General features: G+C 38.0%; 2 protein-coding genes across 11 annotated transcripts in view; one reads left to right on the forward strand and one right to left on the reverse strand.

Annotated features, from left to right (window-relative positions):
- The window catches only part of NCOA3 (nuclear receptor coactivator 3), an 84,864-nt gene extending 71,869 nt beyond the window's left edge, over positions 1-12,995 (forward strand). The window contains exons 14-25 of one of the 4 annotated variants that reach the window (XR_012765821.1): positions 550-685; positions 1,798-1,986; positions 2,482-2,724; positions 3,865-3,991; positions 4,500-4,671; positions 5,452-5,748; positions 6,876-6,980; positions 7,455-7,680; positions 7,898-8,072; positions 8,614-8,755; positions 9,757-10,179; positions 11,395-12,995. Coding sequence is in view for 3 of the 4 variants with exons in the window: in XM_075438974.1 (XP_075295089.1) it covers positions 550-685; positions 1,798-1,986; positions 2,482-2,724; positions 3,865-3,991; positions 4,500-4,671; positions 5,452-5,748; positions 6,876-6,980; positions 7,455-7,680; positions 7,898-8,072; positions 8,614-8,755; positions 9,757-9,768 (1,824 nt within the window). In the remaining variant the exon portion in view is untranslated. Of the gene's footprint in view, positions 1-549; positions 686-1,797; positions 1,987-2,481; positions 2,725-3,864; positions 3,992-4,499; positions 4,672-5,451; positions 5,749-6,875; positions 6,981-7,454; positions 7,681-7,897; positions 8,073-8,613; positions 8,771-9,756 lie in introns of those variants that run through there. The other 3 variants (XM_075438974.1, XM_075438976.1, XM_075438975.1) reach the window with 3 other exon arrangements.
- The window catches only part of SULF2 (sulfatase 2), a 170,464-nt gene continuing 165,218 nt past the window's right edge, over positions 12,971-18,216 (reverse strand). For all 7 annotated transcript variants that reach the window (XM_075438982.1, XM_075438980.1, XM_075438977.1 and 4 more), the window contains 4 exons: positions 18,021-18,144; positions 16,679-16,709; positions 16,319-16,375; positions 12,971-15,251 (listed from right to left, as the gene is read on the reverse strand). In XM_075438982.1, coding sequence (XP_075295097.1) covers positions 15,221-15,251; positions 16,319-16,375; positions 16,679-16,709; positions 18,021-18,144 — 243 coding nt within the window. In that variant the 3' untranslated portion in view covers positions 12,971-15,220. The remainder of the gene's footprint in view (positions 15,252-16,318; positions 16,376-16,678; positions 16,710-18,020; positions 18,145-18,216) is intronic.

The following is an 18,216-nucleotide window of genomic DNA, read 5'->3' on the forward strand; positions in this document are numbered from 1 at the left end:
TCAGAGAAGCTTGTTCTGTGAAGATATGAATCCATTATATATGCAATTCTTTTTCTGTTAAAACTGCGTCTGATTTAACGACAAATTTTTAAAGAAGATTAGGGCTCCAATTGACCAGAAAAATCTGTGGGTACTTTTCATGTGGTGTTGTGTTTATGAGTGATCAGATTAGGCTTTTTGTGTGTGACAAATACGTTATTTATCACTGAATGGTACACATTATTGATGATGTTTGCTTTCATTAGTGTTTTCATCTTTGTAATTTCTGACGACTGAAATGTTTATATTCAAAGGTGCTTTTCTTTTTATTTATGTGTACCTCCAGTTTCTCCTAATTCTCAAAATTAGCCAAGCAGAATAGTCTAAAAAAATGTAGCTAAATGGTATCTGAAATTCTTTGGAAATGGAGAGATAGCTCAGGGTACTGTCAGTGAACTAAAACAACTGTCTCCTAGTTATAGCTTTTAAGATCAGCAAGGAGCTAAATAAAAGCTGAAGGATAGCCATATGACAGTAAATAACCTTGTTTTTTTACTGCGTCTTTTTCAGATGAGTGGAGACTTGGATAATTTGGATGCAATTCTAGGTGATCTGACTAGTTCAGAGTTTTACAATAATGCTATGTCTGCAAATGGAAATAACCTTGGAACAAAGCAAGCATTATTTCAAGGAAATACCCTATTGGGTAAGGAATTTCAATCTAATATAGCTTTGGTTTTAAAATTAGGATTTTCTTCTTACCTGATGTAAACATAATGCATCTTCAAATCCTTAGAGAACACTTTCTTGATCTCCTGCATCTTCAAGGACAAATGTAATGCAGAATTGCTAATTCTGCTTTCACAATCTGTTCTGTACACTACTAGCTGTCTCGACAGCATTCATCTACTATATACATAATGAATAATGTTAACTTCAGTTCCTTCTTTTATGGTTTCTTCTGGGTTTGTATAATGTGCATTTTTCGGAGACGAGACAGCAGGAAAAATGTTGTGCGAGTTGCAAATTAAAATTGAGAATTTTTGTTCCGTACAGATGACTAGGGAAATAATATGGGATTGGTGGCAAGCTTTTGATTTCCCGCTTATTCTATGCAAGAAAACATCTTGTGGCCTGCAAATTCTAACCAGTACTCCTCGACATTGAAAGGGGTGCCCTTCCTTAGTAAGAAGCCGAGTAGGAGGGAAAGATAACCTTGCTAGTAGACCAGCTATTGCAGTTGTCACTTCCTTTTATAATGTTGGTCGTCTCTTGATTATATAGGGCAATAGATTGCTGAGGTAACCTAAGGAAGTGTAGCATGGATAATGATAAATGTAAAAACAGGTACGAGAACACCTAAGGCCACTGACGCTGATGGCTGTGGAGCACAGTGACTTCTGGGTTAACTAGTCCACTGAGTACACTGTGCTCAGGAACACACTGCATTTGGGTTCAACCTGATCCAAACAGAACTATTTGACTTGTTTCTGTCTCTGTGTCGGAGTTATCCAAAGGCTGGGCAGTCCACTCAGATGTATCAAGGAGTCTGTAATACTAGTGTGTTTCAAAATGTTAAACACATGGTTCATTACACAAATTCAAATGAATCTTTTTATGTCTAGGGCCAAAGGGAACTGCATTTGGCTTTTCCTGTTACATGTCCTAACTATGTACTCAAAATGTGATTTGTGTAGCGAGACCATGGCTTGTTTAAGGTCAAATATAAGTGCCTATATCACACTTATTTATTCAAGTCATTAATGGTACTTTCTATTTAAAACGTACAGTTGCATGCATCTTTTAATTCTTTAACAGGTATGAGGAGTCCCCAGTCTGTGCAGACTGCCCGCCCAGCTTTCAACAGAGCCATGTCTTTAGACAGCCCTGTGGGCTCAGGTGCTCCAGTGAGGAATGTCAGTGCGTTCTCCATGCTACAAAAGCAGAACCTGATGGGTGGAAGTCCAAGAATGATTGAAAACCAGGAAAATTTTGGAGCAAATCTGGGTCTGTTGATTGTGTGCAAATAGATCTCCTCTTATGTAAAAAAATATTGCAAGATTATAATATGAATTTTGGTTAGAAGAAACCTTAACATTAAAGAATATTAATTTTACCATCAGCATATAAATACTTTTAAATTATTATCCCTAGCTAAAATTATAAGAACATAACTGTTTACCATGCGTGTATTGTTATCAGGACTTTACTTTTGTTTAGTAGTTAAATTATTTACTATTTTGTTTTTGATATATAGAAGCAAGAAGAGGTCATGATGACAATCATTAATATTTTAAAATATATTTATATTAATATAGTTGTTTAGTGATTTAGAGCTTGGCATGGTAAGCTTTAGATGCTGTTGTAAGAATTCAGTGAATTGCTCTGTCATCGGCAGGTGTCCTTGTTGGTAAAACAAAACCCCATAAAAGTAATTCTAAAACCAAAATATGTGATGTCTCCTAGATGAAAAATTATTGTATTTTCTGCTCTTCATTGTAGCAAGCGCTCCCAACAGAAATGTAGTGATGAATCAGCACCAGTCAGAAGACTGGGGTTTGCCAAACTCCAAGGCGAACAGACTGGAACCTACAAGTTCTGCTTCGCTGCTAAGGCCAGGACCTGAGTTCAGTGCGTCCCTTCCCAGAGCCACGGCGGGGGGTGGCTCTATGGCTGGGCTGCCCGTTCGCTCTAATAGCATACCTGGTACAAGACCAATGCTACAACAGCAGATGATTCACATGAGTAAGTTCTTTACTTTTTTATTGTCCTACTTAGCCCAATCTCACTAGTTTGTCAGTAAGCATTCATCATCAGAATCTTGTTGGTTTTGGTAGAATACTACCTTCTCATCCAAAGGCTTTTTGGGGTAAAGACTGGGACATATGATGACTTTTTGGTGTTCTTTTTGTTTTCTTCTGATGATACCTGTGTGTTTCATGTACAGATAATTCATGCTGAGTTAATCTCTGTGTGCTTCTTTAGTGCAGTACTTCTCTGCTAAATTCCAGGAACTAAATGCCATCTGCGATTGTATTTGAAGATACTAGTGTTAGTGTTCTGATTAATTTAATTCATTGCACTTGATATAGAAGATTTTTTGCTGTTAACTTCCTGGTAATCGGGGGGGGGGGGCGGGCGGGTTAAAGGTTTTTCTTAAGTGTTTCAAAATTATTCTCACATGCAGTATCCAAATTTCGTATAAAACCACATTGCAAATACAGGTTCTCTTTCAAGTATTCATATTTGCATGGGAGAAAATAAGCTGCATGTCTAAAATATGAAGAGAGTCTTAAAGCCTGTGGGTTTTTTTCTCTTCTATATCTCTAACAAAGGTTTAGCCTAGAGCTGAAATTGTCCTGTCTAATGTGCTCAAAACGGGCTGAAACAGTGGTATTCCTTTTTTCCTTTTTTATCATGGAAGGCTACTAGGACTGTTACCAGTTCTCTTGTTAAGTACCTTCTGTTTCTTTTGATTTGCCTGTTTTGGAATTTAAAATGCACATTGTTGATGTTACTATGCCAGTGTATATTTGCTAGTACCCAGATTTCATTGGCCAGAAAACTTTTTTTCCCCCCCCCCTGTATGTAATGTTCCTGTATCTGTCAAGTTCCTATTTTAGGGGCTTATGGGTTAGAAATAGCAATTGTGCTCTAACAAGATAGCAGCTTTAGATCACTGTCATATTTAAATCTGTGTTCTATTCTATTTCTGAAATTATTTTGAGTGTGAATTTATATATGTGTACACTTTAAAACATGCTAATGGAAAGCTCATGAAGCTGCTTGACAATTTGCGTGATCATCCACAATGCTTTATGTGAACACTGGGAGAGCAAGATGACACCTTTTGTTTTTAAAAATCACAAATGTTTTTCCTTGCAGGGCCAAATGAGATAAACATTGGCATGGGGGTGAATCCGTATGGACAGCCAGGACCATCTAGCCAGCCAGCATCATGGCCTGACAACATGCTGTCCATGGAGCAAGCATCGCGGGGTTCCCAAAACAGGTAGAATTGGGGAAGGTTTTAAATAAGTTTAAATACAACTGTTCACTGTTTGTCAGAAGAATTTATACAACTGTTCACTGTTTGTCAGAAGAATTTAAGACGTGGAAAAAAATTAACGTAGCACATAAGAGATTGGAGTCAGAATCTGTTTCCGTTTCTGCTGATGATATGACACTGGGTACCTTTAACCCAGCTCCGCAAAAGGCATTGCTAACAAAATCAATCAATGCTTGAGTTGGGAGGCGTGGAGAAAAGAGGTGGGAAAATCTGTAATCGTGTCTCTCTGACACATGCAGAAGCCAGGGGAACACAGAATTTACTTGTGTTCAAGGATACATGGCAGTTGACTGGACATTTTAGGACCTAAATTTGGGATTTAAGTTATTAAGTCTTACTTCAGTCTTCTTGGTGATTATAGTACTTAATCATCTCCAGGTCACTATATTATATAAAAGCTGTGTATACGCCTTCATAGTCTGTAATGGTTGTAATGTTTTTATATTTATAGACAATTAGTTAGAAACTCTTTGGATGACCTCTTATGTCCGGCACCAAATATGGAAGGCCAGAATGATGAAAGGGCACTTTTGGATCAGCTGCACACGCTGCTGAGTAATACGGATGTCACAGGTCTGGAAGAAATTGACAGAGCATTAGGAATTCCTGATCTTGTAAACCAAGTAAGTAAACACATTTTGGCCATTTATTTTCCAAAAATCTATATTATTTTGTTACTTGAAAAGCAAGTGAAGACAGCCTTCTCAGTCACTCTGTCTCCTCACTTCCTTGTCTTCATTTTCCTAAATCTGCCTTTGGAAGCATCTACAGTGAGTAGTGATTTTCATTGCAGAAACTCGGTATTGATTAAATTTCTTGTGCATTACAAAAACGTAAAATAGCATCTTCTTATCTAAGTTTATTGTAATATGCCTTGGTATATAGGGCTTTTTTAGGGGGTGTAAATCATTATAATTCTATAAGCGGAGAATTATGTTGGGTTTCTTTAGTAAACTATTGTCAGCTGAGCTTGGGTTATGAAATACTTGACTAGCAGTGATGTTCTGGTGTGTAGGACACTTCCATCTCCTGTTCCAGCTTGAATTTGCATGGCTAGCAAAGAGGAAAGAGAAATGCTGTGAATAATTTGGAACTTGCTGAAAACCCCAAAATTGCACTGTCATTTGTACAAATAGCAGTTTAAAATTGTGGAAGGACTTGAATAACAGTACTGGTCTGCCTACATAAGCAGTGTGCAGCAGAACTGATTTAAAAAAAAATGTATTGTTATTAACTTTTGCTGTTTGATTTGCCTGGAGACAAAACTAATAGTAAGCTGTCCATGCTGTCTTCTGCCCAAGAAACTATTGGTGGTTGTATGCTGTGTTAGCTTTATTGTTTCTTTGGGAATTCCTACTTAAAGAATATATCGCTAGTAGAAAACACTTTTGTATCTGTTGAAGGGACAAGCTTTGGAACCCAAACAAGATTCATTTCAAGGTCAGGAACCTTCGGTTATGATTGACCAGAAGCCTTCATTATATGGTCAGCCCTATCAAGGGCAAGGGGCAGCAATGCCAGGAGGTTTTAGTAACATCCAGGGACAACAGCCATCCTTTAGTTCAGTGATGAATCAGATGAACCAACAGAGCAATTTTCCACTTCAAAGTATGCATCCTAGAGCAAATGTGATGAGACCTCGAACCAGTACACCAAAGCAGCTCCGCATGCAGCTCCAGCAGAGGCTTCAGGGGCAGCAGGTAATCTTTCGCTCCTGCGTTTACACTTTCTTCTTGTTTGGGAATGGAATAACGTGCACAATGAAGCGTGTTGCTTCACGAGTATGGAAATAGGCATTAGAGCAGATGATTGAAAGGACAGATCTTTCATTTTGACGGCGTTTTTTCACAGAGTGCCTGATGGCTGTAGGAGTGAAAGAACCTTTATTAGGACAAGTGTTTCTCCTTCATCAGCCTGCTTAGCTACAGAGTGGATAGGTTCCTGCAGCACACAACTTTACTGCTACCTAAACCAGTACTCTTGTATGAAGTAGCTCTGGATGATCTCTTTATCCATGTTAGGATTTAGTATTTTTTCTGAATTTCACTGATATCATTAAATGGGCAGCCGCATTTCTCCTGTAACTGAAGTGTTACTTCTTTTTCACTACGTTTTCTAACTAATCATTTGGGCTAACTGAAATACGGGTTTGCTTTCCATTTATTGATTTGATGCCATTTTAGGTGTTTTCTTAGAATGAAAGGTGAGAGAGTAGACAGAGCCACATAGATCTTAACACTGGGTTACAAGCACTGCTTAAAAAACTGCTGCATGGTTTCAGCATTGAATTCCCGATATGAAAATGCAGTCCTGGATTCAAACACAATGTACCAATAGAAGTCACAAAACTGAGACAGTGCTGTGTGACATGGGATAGCACTGTTTAATCCTTAGGAAATACTCTCTTGGTTGTTCTGTGACACTAATTCAATCTATATGGCTTTGGGGTTTTGTGATGGAGAGGGAAGGAGACAGAATTTTATTATTTTAAGCAAAGCTAGTGCTTATATACCCTTCTGCCCCAAACATGATTTGGAACAAATAGATAGTCTGCTATGTATTTATTCTTAAAAGGTGCTAATTTCAAGGGAATTAAAAATGAAGCCAGTTAGTGCTGCACTGTTTGGAAGGTTTTTCTTTTTGTGTGTGTCTGAGCTGCTTAACCGAATGGTTTGCTACTTCAGGTACATCAGACAAGGCAAAAATTAACCACCGCACTTTATGGATTCAAGAAGTCTGTAAAGAATGCTTTTTTGGAGGGGTTGCCATTACTTTGTTTAGATACTGGTATTTTCAAGCTAATAGTGCTAAAATGTCTTTTTTCAAGTTTATGAATCAGACCCGTCAAGCGCTTGAAATGAAAATGGAAAATCCAGTCAGTGGTAATACTTCAGTGATGAGACCAGTTATGCAGCCACAGGTGGGATCCCAGGTAAGTGATTATTACACTAACCATCTGAAACAGTAAGTTTAAATAGACCCATCTTCTACACATCTGTTTAGAATTTGGACCTTCTTTCATGGTTCCACAGCATTCCTTTTTGTTTTTTTCCCTTGTACATTTAAAAAAAAGTGGGCTTTTACCTCTCTTACTCATGAGATTTCAGAGGGATTTGTTCATTAGGTCATGCTATCAATACAATGTGCCAATAGCCTTTTCCACGTAGGATATGATAGCTCATCTACTTTATCATTTGTTTAGCACTAATGACAACTTAATGAAAGCCTTTGTCTGATATTTTGATAATTTTTGTAGTGGCTGTGGGTTTTCTTAACTCTCTGTTCTGGTGATGGATATGCTGCTTCTTAAAGAGTTAGAAAGAGCGTAGGTGGTTTGATTGACTCTGATGTGATTTCATTTGTAAAAGTGTTTTCTAATATAATTTTTCTTTTCTTTGGGGGATAGCAGCAAGGTTTTCTTAATGCTCAGATGGTGGCTCAGCGTAACAGGGAGCTAATCAGTCATCATTTTAGACAACAGAGGATGGCAATGATGATGCAGCAGCAACAGCAGCCTCAGGCCTTCAGTCCACCACCGAATGTGACTGCCTCAGGAAGCATGGATAGTGCTTTGACAGGCCCTCCAATGGCTCAAGTTCCTCCACAGCAATTCCCCTATCCACCTAATTATGGTACTAGTACTAACATGTTTATTTGTTCGTCTGTCTGGTTTTCTTTTCCCTTTCTTCATTTATTATTAATCCAAACTATCTAAATACCAATCATTCTGAAAAATGGAAAATACTTCTACAAAAAAGGATGACTTTTTTCCTTCCCATCATTGCAAGATAAACTAAAAGTACTAGGTGATGATAACTGAAGTATATTCTCTGTCCTTCGTCTTTTAAGGAATAAGCCAACAACCTGATCCTGCGTTTAACAGAGTATCAAGCCCTCCCAACCCAATGATGTCATCAAGAATTGGACCCTCCCAAAACCCTATGATGCAGCATCCTCAGACAGCAACAATGTACCAGTCCCCCGAGATGAAGGGCTGGCCATCGGGAAGCATGGCCAGGAGCAGGTGAACTTCACAGTTATAAGCTGTAGCTCAAAAATTGTCTTTCTTTTTGTTGAAAGTAGAAGCTTTGTAGTAGGAAAAGGATTCAGAAGAGGGAAAAATTATTAAAACTCTAATATCCTTGTTGACCTTGATCCTGCTCTCGTTTAGGAAATAGACATTAAATTTATCTTATGCTTAGCTCCATTTATTCATATTGGACCTCTGCCATCTTTGTAATTGGAGGCAACATTCAGTCTTTGAATATTGAAAAAATAACTTGGGGGGAAATACAGAAGTTCAGAATAGTATTACAATGGACAGCACAGCCCTAACAGACGCCTCCGAAAGCGTTACGATAGCAAATGCATATGCATACTTCTGTGCGCATCTGAAATTTCAAAATTCCTTTTGGGAGGGAAATTTCTCTTTCTACGTTAAACAGATACTAGGTAGAAACAAGTACATGTAAAAATAGTTTTATCTTTCATGCGTTGACAGCTGGTGCATGGAAGGCAATATATCAAAGTGGAAGGTAATTTTTATTTGTCCTTTTGTGCTTCAGTTCTTTCCCACAGCAGCAGTTCAGCCATCAAGGTAATCCAGCAGCGTACAGTATGATGCACATGAATGGCAGCAGCAGCCATATTGGACAGATGAATATTAACACCATGCCTCTGTCAGGGATGCCTATGGGTCCAGACCAGGTAAGTTGTACATAGAGTTCAATGAAAAGATCTGTTGACTCTCTTCCCATTAAGTACAGTTTGCTTCAAGCCGTTCCTCTGGCACAATCCTGTGGTCGGTTATCCTGTGTGTATTCACATCTGTGGACCTACCATTTGTATGTCCTAAGAGATACCTTATTTCTGATGATATTTAAATCAAATCCCTGATGAACCCAAGCTATATGCTGTGAGTAGCTGTTAGCTTTGCAGTATCATAGGTAGGATCAAGGCTTCAACTACACAAAGGATAAATACTTCTGAGCCTGGAGAAACTCCAGAGCGCAAAACGTGGAGATTGTGAAAAGCATCTTTAGCAGATGTAGATTATACAGAACAGCTCTCATGAGTCACACCAAGAATCCTGGTAGCACAGTATCCTTCTTCTGGCAGAAGCTGATGACACTTACCCTTGTAATACCTTAGAATAGCTTCTGCGTGCATAGGAAGAGACTATGGAAAACCTGGGCCCCTTATGTAAGGGAAAAATGAGCTAATAACAGGCACTGCCAAGAAGGCTGAAATACTAAATACACTTTTGCTGTAATCTTTCCACAAAATACCAAGGGATGAGAAATGTAATATTGAGATAGATTTATTGAAGTAGATACCACCTCATGAAATTTTGTCTAAGTTACCTAAGGAAGCAGCCAAAATAAACTGAGGACTTCTGGGGGCGAAGGAAGGTATTGGACAACTCTGATACAACAAGTACCTATTATAAAGAGGGCAAAATTAAGGTGAATGTCAGGTTTTCCAAACCCATGTGTCATGCAGTGAGGATACTCAAATAATCTGTTCAGGAAATTCTAGGACAGCATTTCTTTTCTACAAATTTATCTTGAAATCGGAACACTAACATGCTGTTCTTCTGCTTAGAAATTGACTGTCAGTACTTGCCTCTTCAAAATACAGTATACTGACCATTTTTTTCAGCAAATTTTATTTTCTCTGATGATGATTTTTTTTCTTTTCTTTAACAGAAATACTGCTGACACCTAGAACCAGATCTTCAAACAAGAATGCGCTGTATTAATGATGCACTAGTGTTATAAAGGAAAGCTACGCATTCCTTACAGCAACTAGTACTGGCCTTACAGAAAAAAGTGATTTTCCTGTTTATCACCATGATGTCCTAAGTTACTTAGTTCAGAGGAAAAAAAACAAAGCAGAACAAAAACCCAACAAAAATACATCTTAGTAGAAGCAGTCTCTGTATTACTGTATATTGTGGTGTACAAAAAAGGTCAGAAATATTTTTGGCGCTCTGCCTCTAGCAATGTGAATTTGGCAATGGCATTTTAGTAGAGGATGGGTTGACTCCTGGCATACCTTACCCACTTAACTGTAGCTCTCCAAAGCCCTTCAACTACAGGCAGACAGAAGTGCCTGGAGAAGTCATGGGGGTAAGAATTTTCTGATTTCGCTAGTAACAATATCTGACAGAGAATGTAGTTCCTAGCCTTGACTCTTTTGTATTAATTCCTGAATATAAATGCTGCTTTTAATCTCTTACCCCCAGAGTCAGGATTTCCCAAGCAAAGTAGCAGTGCAAAATGAATTGGCACATACTAGTCCAAAATCCTGTCCACTGAAGCCAAGGGGTAGAAAGAGAAGATAATAAATTTAAATTATTTAAACACAATTGTGACTAATATTTACATATTGATGTGCAGCTGAGTGCACTTTATAAAAGACTATATAATGGATTAATGCAATATCTGTGATAAGGACTTCATATGAAGGTAGGGTGTACTCGTGTTCCTTCTCAAACACAATCTCTTAAGAATTATTTGAAAAGACTGCATAATGTAATGATTTCTGTGTATGAAAATTAGAGCAATAATGTTTCATCTTTTTGAAAATAACTTCAGAAAACTCAAGGCAAGGCACTGCAGTCTGAATCAGAATTTTGCTGTCTTTTTGTGAATAAATTTTGTAAATATGATCTTTAAGATAATGTATTATATATATGACTTTTGTAGGTCACTAACTCATTTTTGCAGAGTTTGTGAAGCTAAATATTTAACAAAATTGATTTCTGTAAACTCCGTGTAGTTGAGGTCCAAATAGATTTTTTTTGTTGTTGTTGTTGTTTTTTTGGTTTTGTTTTTGATTAAATTTAATAACTTTGAAGCTGGGTGACTTTGGCCCACATCTTTCTCTTCTTTGGTCTTCAATACTTCATTTATTTTTACATCTTTAACATATAGCTTTTTATAAAAGACCAGTTGTTAAATGCTTTCTCCACCTGTGAGCACTTTCTTACATTTCTTTTTACATAAGGCAATTTGATAACAAGGCTCTGCAACGTAAGATGTTACTGACTTCTCACGATGGTCATGCCTTTCTATAACATGTTGCCTTTTCAGCTGATGAATCTGGACTGTGTCTTTTTGGTCAAGTTTAATGAACTCTAGATGTTCTTCAAAAAAGTCTGTTGAAAAATGATTGTTGTTACATGACATCCAGAAATCTTTAAGGATATTAAGCCACACTGTAACCAAATGTTTGCACCTCAATGGATTGTTCTAATAGCAATGAATGTATTTTCTAAACAGGTTTCTCTCATATCAGTATTTAAGTCTGGTTACAAATTTATTCTTATTATTTGCTGATAGGTTTCCCCCCGCCCTGCGATTTTAGTTCCTTGAAATGAAGACCCCTTGGCAGTTTTTCCAGTTTCAGGCAGTCAGAACGAGTCAAATCTCTAAACTTCCATCAGGGACGACCCAGGCATGTTTGAGATATGTGGTGCTTCTGTTCTGTTGTTCACTGTGTAATGGAAAACTGACTTCTCCCAAGTGAGTAAAAAAAATAGTCTGTGTTCTTGATTGCTTCTTTCGGTACTTTAAGCAAGAGGTGGTTTTATTGTTCAGAATATTCAGTGATCTTCCGTTTTAATAGAAATAACTTTAACTGGAAATATTCTCCAAAAGTTCATCCTTAGCATACAGCCAGTTGTGGTCCAAAGGGAACGTAGATTCAACCAATCTACTTTCTGCAACCCTGTCTCTGCAATTAGTGCTGAGTATACAGATCTGGTGACACTATTTATGTGAAACCTTCAGTCCAATTCATGTGTGTTTTCTAACACAGACCTTTTAAAAGCCTAAAGAACTTTTATCTTCTTTTTTATTTCTTAGAACATATCTATGTGTTAAGTGCTGCCTACTGAACGATCCCTTGCTTTTTATATCAAATCAGAGTAGAACAATCTTTATATTTTGTAGTTGTTCATTACATTGATGGAAACTGCAAACCCTGATTGCTTTCATTAGGTGAGCTCTTAGACTGTACCCTACTTTATACATCGTGCCCTCTTAATTTTTTTGAAATGTGAGTCTGTTTATACATCTATGTATAACTGGTACCTGACTGATGGTAGAGAGGATCATCATTTTATCATCTGTGTTTAGAATGTTGGAGCTTTCCAGTACCTACTTTTTTGCTGAATCCAAAGAATTTTAGTTTAAACTTGATTAAGGGTGGAGGGGGGCATTTTTGAAATGCATTGATGACATCTTTCTTGGCAGCACTAATCCTAAATACTACATCTAGTTTGAAAATCTTGCCTACTGCAGTTGACATTTAATATCTCCATCAATTCTGGTTTGGTTCTATAGCAGCAGATTTTTCTGAATGTTTTTTAAAAAAACCAGCCCGTATAAGGTTTTTCAGCAGTAAGAGACCAATTAGCTAGTACAGCCCCCGCTGTTCACTGCTGCGTAATGAGCGCCATTTTGCTACCTGTCTCTGTTGCTCTTTTGATCACAGGAACCATGTTTTTTGTAAAATTCATATGTAGTATTTTTTTCCAATCTTGGCCTAAAATACTACTTTTAAAGTTAGAAAATCAGGACCATTTTTCAGTCATAAGACAAAACTATTTGAATGTTGTACCAATTCGCACACATTTTATTTTGGAAATTCTGTGCAGACTACCAGATGACAGAACGATACAGCGAGTATGAAACCATGTAATTCTGAGAGCAATATTTAAAAAAATTCTCAGGAGAAGGCATACAGTATTGAGAACTGCATTTAAGTTTAGTTTACATTATAAGTATTGCTTGAAATATTTGTATCTTTATGTTGCAAAACAGAAAAACCATGGGAACTGATTTATAAAAGAGTTGGTTGTAAGGTATTACTGCTCTTCTGATTTTTGTGTTTGGATGTTAATAATAATGTAAATAAAGGTTTCTATTTAAAATCAGAACTTGGTGATGCAGTGTATTAGCTAATACTTTAAGGCTGATGACGATATCCTCCAAAGGTCAGAGAAAATCCGGTGCTGTTACTGAGGAAAGCTACGCATAGCAAATGATGTAAGTTTTGACCTCGTTGGCTGTTAAAGCAAAGGGAGCCCTTCCACCTGCAAGACCCGTTCAGCAACTCCAGCTGCACTGGCACCGAGTGTCTCTCCCACCTTCAATAGCAGCCTTTAGCAGAGCTGAAGGGAGAGGAGGTGGTAGCTCTCCCCAGAGCTTGGCAACAACCTACCTTTCATAAAGCACCAGCTGCTGCTCGTGTCACATACAAGTCTCGCAGCTCAGGTTTGTACAAAGGGACCTGGGATCTTTTTAAGCTTCTGACCGATACGTAACAGGAGCAGCAACACTGGCTGGGCAGCGTTTTGATAGTCACAGCCTCATCTTGTCAGAGATTATCGGCTGAGCACAAAAACAAAAGGTAAGTGCAAATTCTTTTTGAGTGGTAGACAGCTAACACTCTTCTCTGGAAAGCAGCAAAAATGGATTTCTGTTGGTGAGTTTAAATATAGTGTTTTTTACTTACTTGTATGGATCCAGGATCTCCTCATTTGTGATACAAATACAAGCTCAAGCCTAGTTTTACTCTATAGCACATCCCGTGGAAGAGCCCACTGCCACTTTCTGAGAGGGTTTTCTTTTCTCAGTTTCTAAATTCAAGTATATTTTTGGAATATGGGTGTCTGCTACCAGAGATCTACATCCCTCATGACGTAATTCCACTTGGATTTCCTCATGTGCAAAACTAGGAAGGGTATCAAAATAATTTCCATGATGTATTTTTACACCGAAGTGCAAGTTACATTTGTGTTTTGAAAAAAAGTACCTCTTTGTTAAGTGCGAAGGCCACAGTTGGTCGAGTCTGTCACGAGCTCCCTCCTGCACGTGCCTTTAAAACAGCAGATTAACATGAAAAAAATTACAAATACAAACATCACTGCTAGTGCCTGTACTACAATGTATTTAATAATGCCTTTATGAAAATACTCAAATAGACTCTGTACAGTGTGCTTCCTCAGTAAAATGATGGGGTTTTTCCCTTTAAAAGTAACTGTCATTCAGAACACCTGTATTTTGTAGATGGAACTATAACTAGATTATTCTTTATTGGCTACAAGTATTGAACTTCTTGGAGCTGCCTTTTTTAAAAATAAATGTGAAAGTTATACTACTAAGCAAATACTGCTTTCTCAAAGGAATTTGTTTTGGTTTTGAACATACAATATAATATTACCACATAAAAAAACTTAATACAAATCTGATTTCATTAAAATTTAAGATGTACATTTACTGACATTTTTCAGTAATTTTAAAAATGGATAAATTCTGAAATGTACTATGCAACATTAAGTAACATTTTGAGAAATGGTGTGTGGGCATTCTGCTCTTTTTATTAACAAAATTCTTCACAACCTGAAGGAATTTCTTTTCAGACAGTACATTGATCAATATTTACACAACCCCTCCAAGAATCCAGCGTCCTGTTAGTCAAGGTTTTCTCTAATTTTCCTAGAGGTGTCAATAGAATGGACAAGTAGACATAGAACAAAAATGTATCCTCAGAAGAAATTTGAGAAATATCATGGTGTTGAGAATATTCAATGCTGCTCGCTTCAATTCCTAAATCTCTTAAAAGTTTTTTTCCACCATTATCTTTACCCCAGCTAGAAGCAAAAGCGTCCATGTTTTCTAAATCTTGTTTTGGAGTTCTGCTTGGCTTGGAAGCTTCTCTCATGACATCTGAAGGTACAGTTGAGCTGAGAAATGTTTTAAGTTTACTTCCCCTTTCCTTGTGTACAGTGTGCCCCTGGGACGGCAATCCTCTTTGGGGTGCTGCTGTATTTCCTCTGCCGTCAGTTCCTGGATCAGTGTCAGTGGTGTCTTTGTGAAGTAAAACGCCTTGTGACACAGGTGAGGTATAATCCCAAGCAAAAAGCAGGTATGATAGTGGGTTTCAGAGACCTGTATTTTTGACAGCCTTTCCTGTAATTTCACTGCGTCTAATTCACTCACCAGTGCAAACATTCTATCTACTTCAGCCTCAAAGTTTATCCAGTCCTCCAGGCTAACACTATCATTCTTTGTGAAGTCATACGCATTTTCATTTCGTCTGTACGTAGATTCAAGTTCTGGCCAGTTTGTATCCTCATGGAGGTGCAGCACCTGGGAGAGGTTAGCCCTCCCATCCTTCCCACAGTTGTCCTCTTTAAAATAAAACAAACACGATTTAGTGCACAACATTGTAGTAGGAAATAGTCAGAAATATATTTTTAATGGTTCCATGCAGGAAAACACAACTGAAACATTGTGGACTACCTAGAAAATACAGCAGGTATATCACAGAAACAAGTACGTTTGAAACTTCAACCTGTACAAAACTTGTATCTCATTAAGTGCAGCTTCCTTTTGCTTCTAAAGCCAGCCTCGGAGCTCTTCAACTAGAAATTAAAATATTACCATTAAATGAGCAAATCCTCTTGGGCCAGTGGAGACGGCCAGACTGTGCCTATTAAGGTACTTGTACATATTTTTTCACTGCACAATTTGAGAGCACCTTCTGATTTTCACTGAGCTGAAGTCTCAACCCATTTTTAAGGGGAGATTCAGAGACAAACTGGCACAGCAAAGGCAACTTTTTCATGTCTTTGAATTTGTATCTCACCTTTGGGCTCTGGCAAGCTGAGAACTTAGTATCCTCAAGTTTTAAAGGGCAGTTAAGTGAGCTATTAGCAATCTTAGATTTGAGAATAATGTTAGAATAAAACTGTCTTGTAGACTACTTTGTGTTCTAACGTGCTTTTTTTGCTCACAACACAAGAGGTTGTGGTTGGATACATAGCAAAAAACCACACAATACTCTCTCTCTACTCTGAGAAATTATCATCGGTTTTGTTCTTTCTGGATGGTGTGAGAGACAACTAGGTAGCTGCTACAAGTTTATACTCAGACAAAACCAATATAAGGGTCTCTGATTGCTAATGGCAGTTAACCACAAATGGTTTCTTCAACTGAGCATCCACCTTTGCTCAAGTTTGAAATTGCCTTGACCCTAATGCTCCTAGATTCCAAGAAAAAAATGTACCAAGAGGTTTTGTACAGCAGTAGTTCCCTGTAGTGATGGCTGTATCATATTTCTTGCGTAATTTAGAGGACTTAAGCATTCCATGAGGATAGATGGTGATGTTAAAACAGGTGCTGCATGCAGAAAGAGAAGTGAAGGAAAGGCAGGCAAGTAAAAGCTAATGCTTTTTGTGAACTGCTCCCAACTCACAGTGACTTGGCAGATGATGGTCTCTTCACATCTGGCCACTTTCGACGCTGAAACTGCCTAATTTTCAAGCAGCAAAAGGAGAAAAAAGTTAACCATCACCAAGAAACCCACCAGCACTACAGTCTGAAAGATGAGGAAGGAGAAGAGTTTAGCCTGAATTTTGACTACAAAGATTAAAACATGCTGTAACATTGAAACAGAAATAGCTCCAGTGTTTCAAAGTCACTGGGATGGAAAAATCTTGCAAAGGCAACTCCATGCAGTGTCTGTCCCTGTGGTTCCCAATCCCACACTCCTAACTGCTGCAGCATGAAGGTAGTACTTAGGAATAATAATTGAATTATTTTTTTTAAAATGTACCTGTACTGCTCGTAGCTTCCATCTTTAAGTCCTAGGTGAGGAAAAATTAACAATGTTACTAACCATTGCCTGCAACAGAATGAGGTATCAGGTAAGGCACAATTTAAAACAAGACCTAGGAATATTAACAAATCAAAGTGCACGGCTATGATAGATATTTCCATACGTGTTACCTGGAGCTGTTAGTTTCATATTTAACCCCTTATTCCAGGTCAAACAGATTGTAAATTGGGATAGATATATTTGAAACTTTTCTGTAAATGTCCTTTGGTGGTGTATTTAAATGCCAAAACCTGTTGATTTCCAAACACACAGCTCTGTGTGGTGCATGTACTAAATAGGACCCGAAACAGTATTATGGAGTTGGGTGGACTCAGGTACGTAACAGTATTTTGGGGCTGGGAGGTCTTCAAGCTCTAAAGGCTCTACTTTTTTAAAAAATAGCATTTCTTACATCAACTTAATTGGACTAAGGGGTATATGAAAGGCAATTTAAAAAGAAATACAAGTAACTGTATCTTTTGCTTTGCTAACACCATTAAACATGAAAAAAACACAAGCAGTATAAAAAACAGATCCACTGAGCAGACCCAGAGAAAATTTAAGGGACAAGAGTAAAGACCCATTGTGCTTTATGGAATTTAAATCCATACTGACGGGAGCACCTTTTGGTAGCACAATGCAACCATTCTTGGATGCGCTGTTATTTCACAACTACCTTACACCAACACAGGTGGGGAAAACTGATGAGTTTAAGCACTTGGATCCTTTTTGACTTTTTTTTTTTTTTTTTAAGTTTACTGCTGTCTCTAAAAGAAGCGTTTCTAAAAATCATGCCTTCAGCTGCAACACTGAAACTCAGCTGCTACACTGGTTACCCAAAGAGGTTGTGCAGTCTCCACCCTTGGAGGTTTTCACAATGCAGCTGGATAAATCCCTGAGTAACCTCGGCTGACCTCACAGCTGACCCTGCGCTGAGCAGAAGCTTGGACCTGACAAGCTCCAGAAGTCGCTTCCGACGTGGGTTGTCCTGCGAGTGTGGAAGTAGCTATTGGGGTATTCCTTCCCTCTTTCACCAGTTTTGTTCCTTCCCCATCTCCTTCCCCTGCGCCTCAGCAACACTCCTCACTACACTATTTAAGCATCATTCTTCATTTAAGAAACATGACAGAACACAAATGGAGCAAATACAAAAATTTGCGCATGCAGCCACCAGCCTCCGCAGGACATTACTAGTACAAAGAAATACTAAAACTCTTTTGACTGATACAAGTTTCATATTGATAAGTAAGAGCCCCGTTTCTTTAGGGGAGTTTCTGAGTGTAACAGGAGAGGCACGTACCCAGATCCATGTTCCTAGTTCTTGGATTGCATTGTTTATACCCTTTGCAGCTTCTTAGTTCCATGAGTTGGACGTGCAGTTGATTGAGAATGTCTCTATCTAGTGTATTCACTGCATTAATTAGCTGCAATAAACAGAGGTTCTTGTCAGTAACTATTGCTCTGTAGTTTGGTAACTTCCATACATGGAATACACG

Source organism: Opisthocomus hoazin, chromosome 18 (genome assembly GCF_030867145.1).
Source record: "Opisthocomus hoazin isolate bOpiHoa1 chromosome 18, bOpiHoa1.hap1, whole genome shotgun sequence".
NCBI lineage: Eukaryota > Metazoa > Chordata > Aves > Opisthocomiformes > Opisthocomidae > Opisthocomus > Opisthocomus hoazin.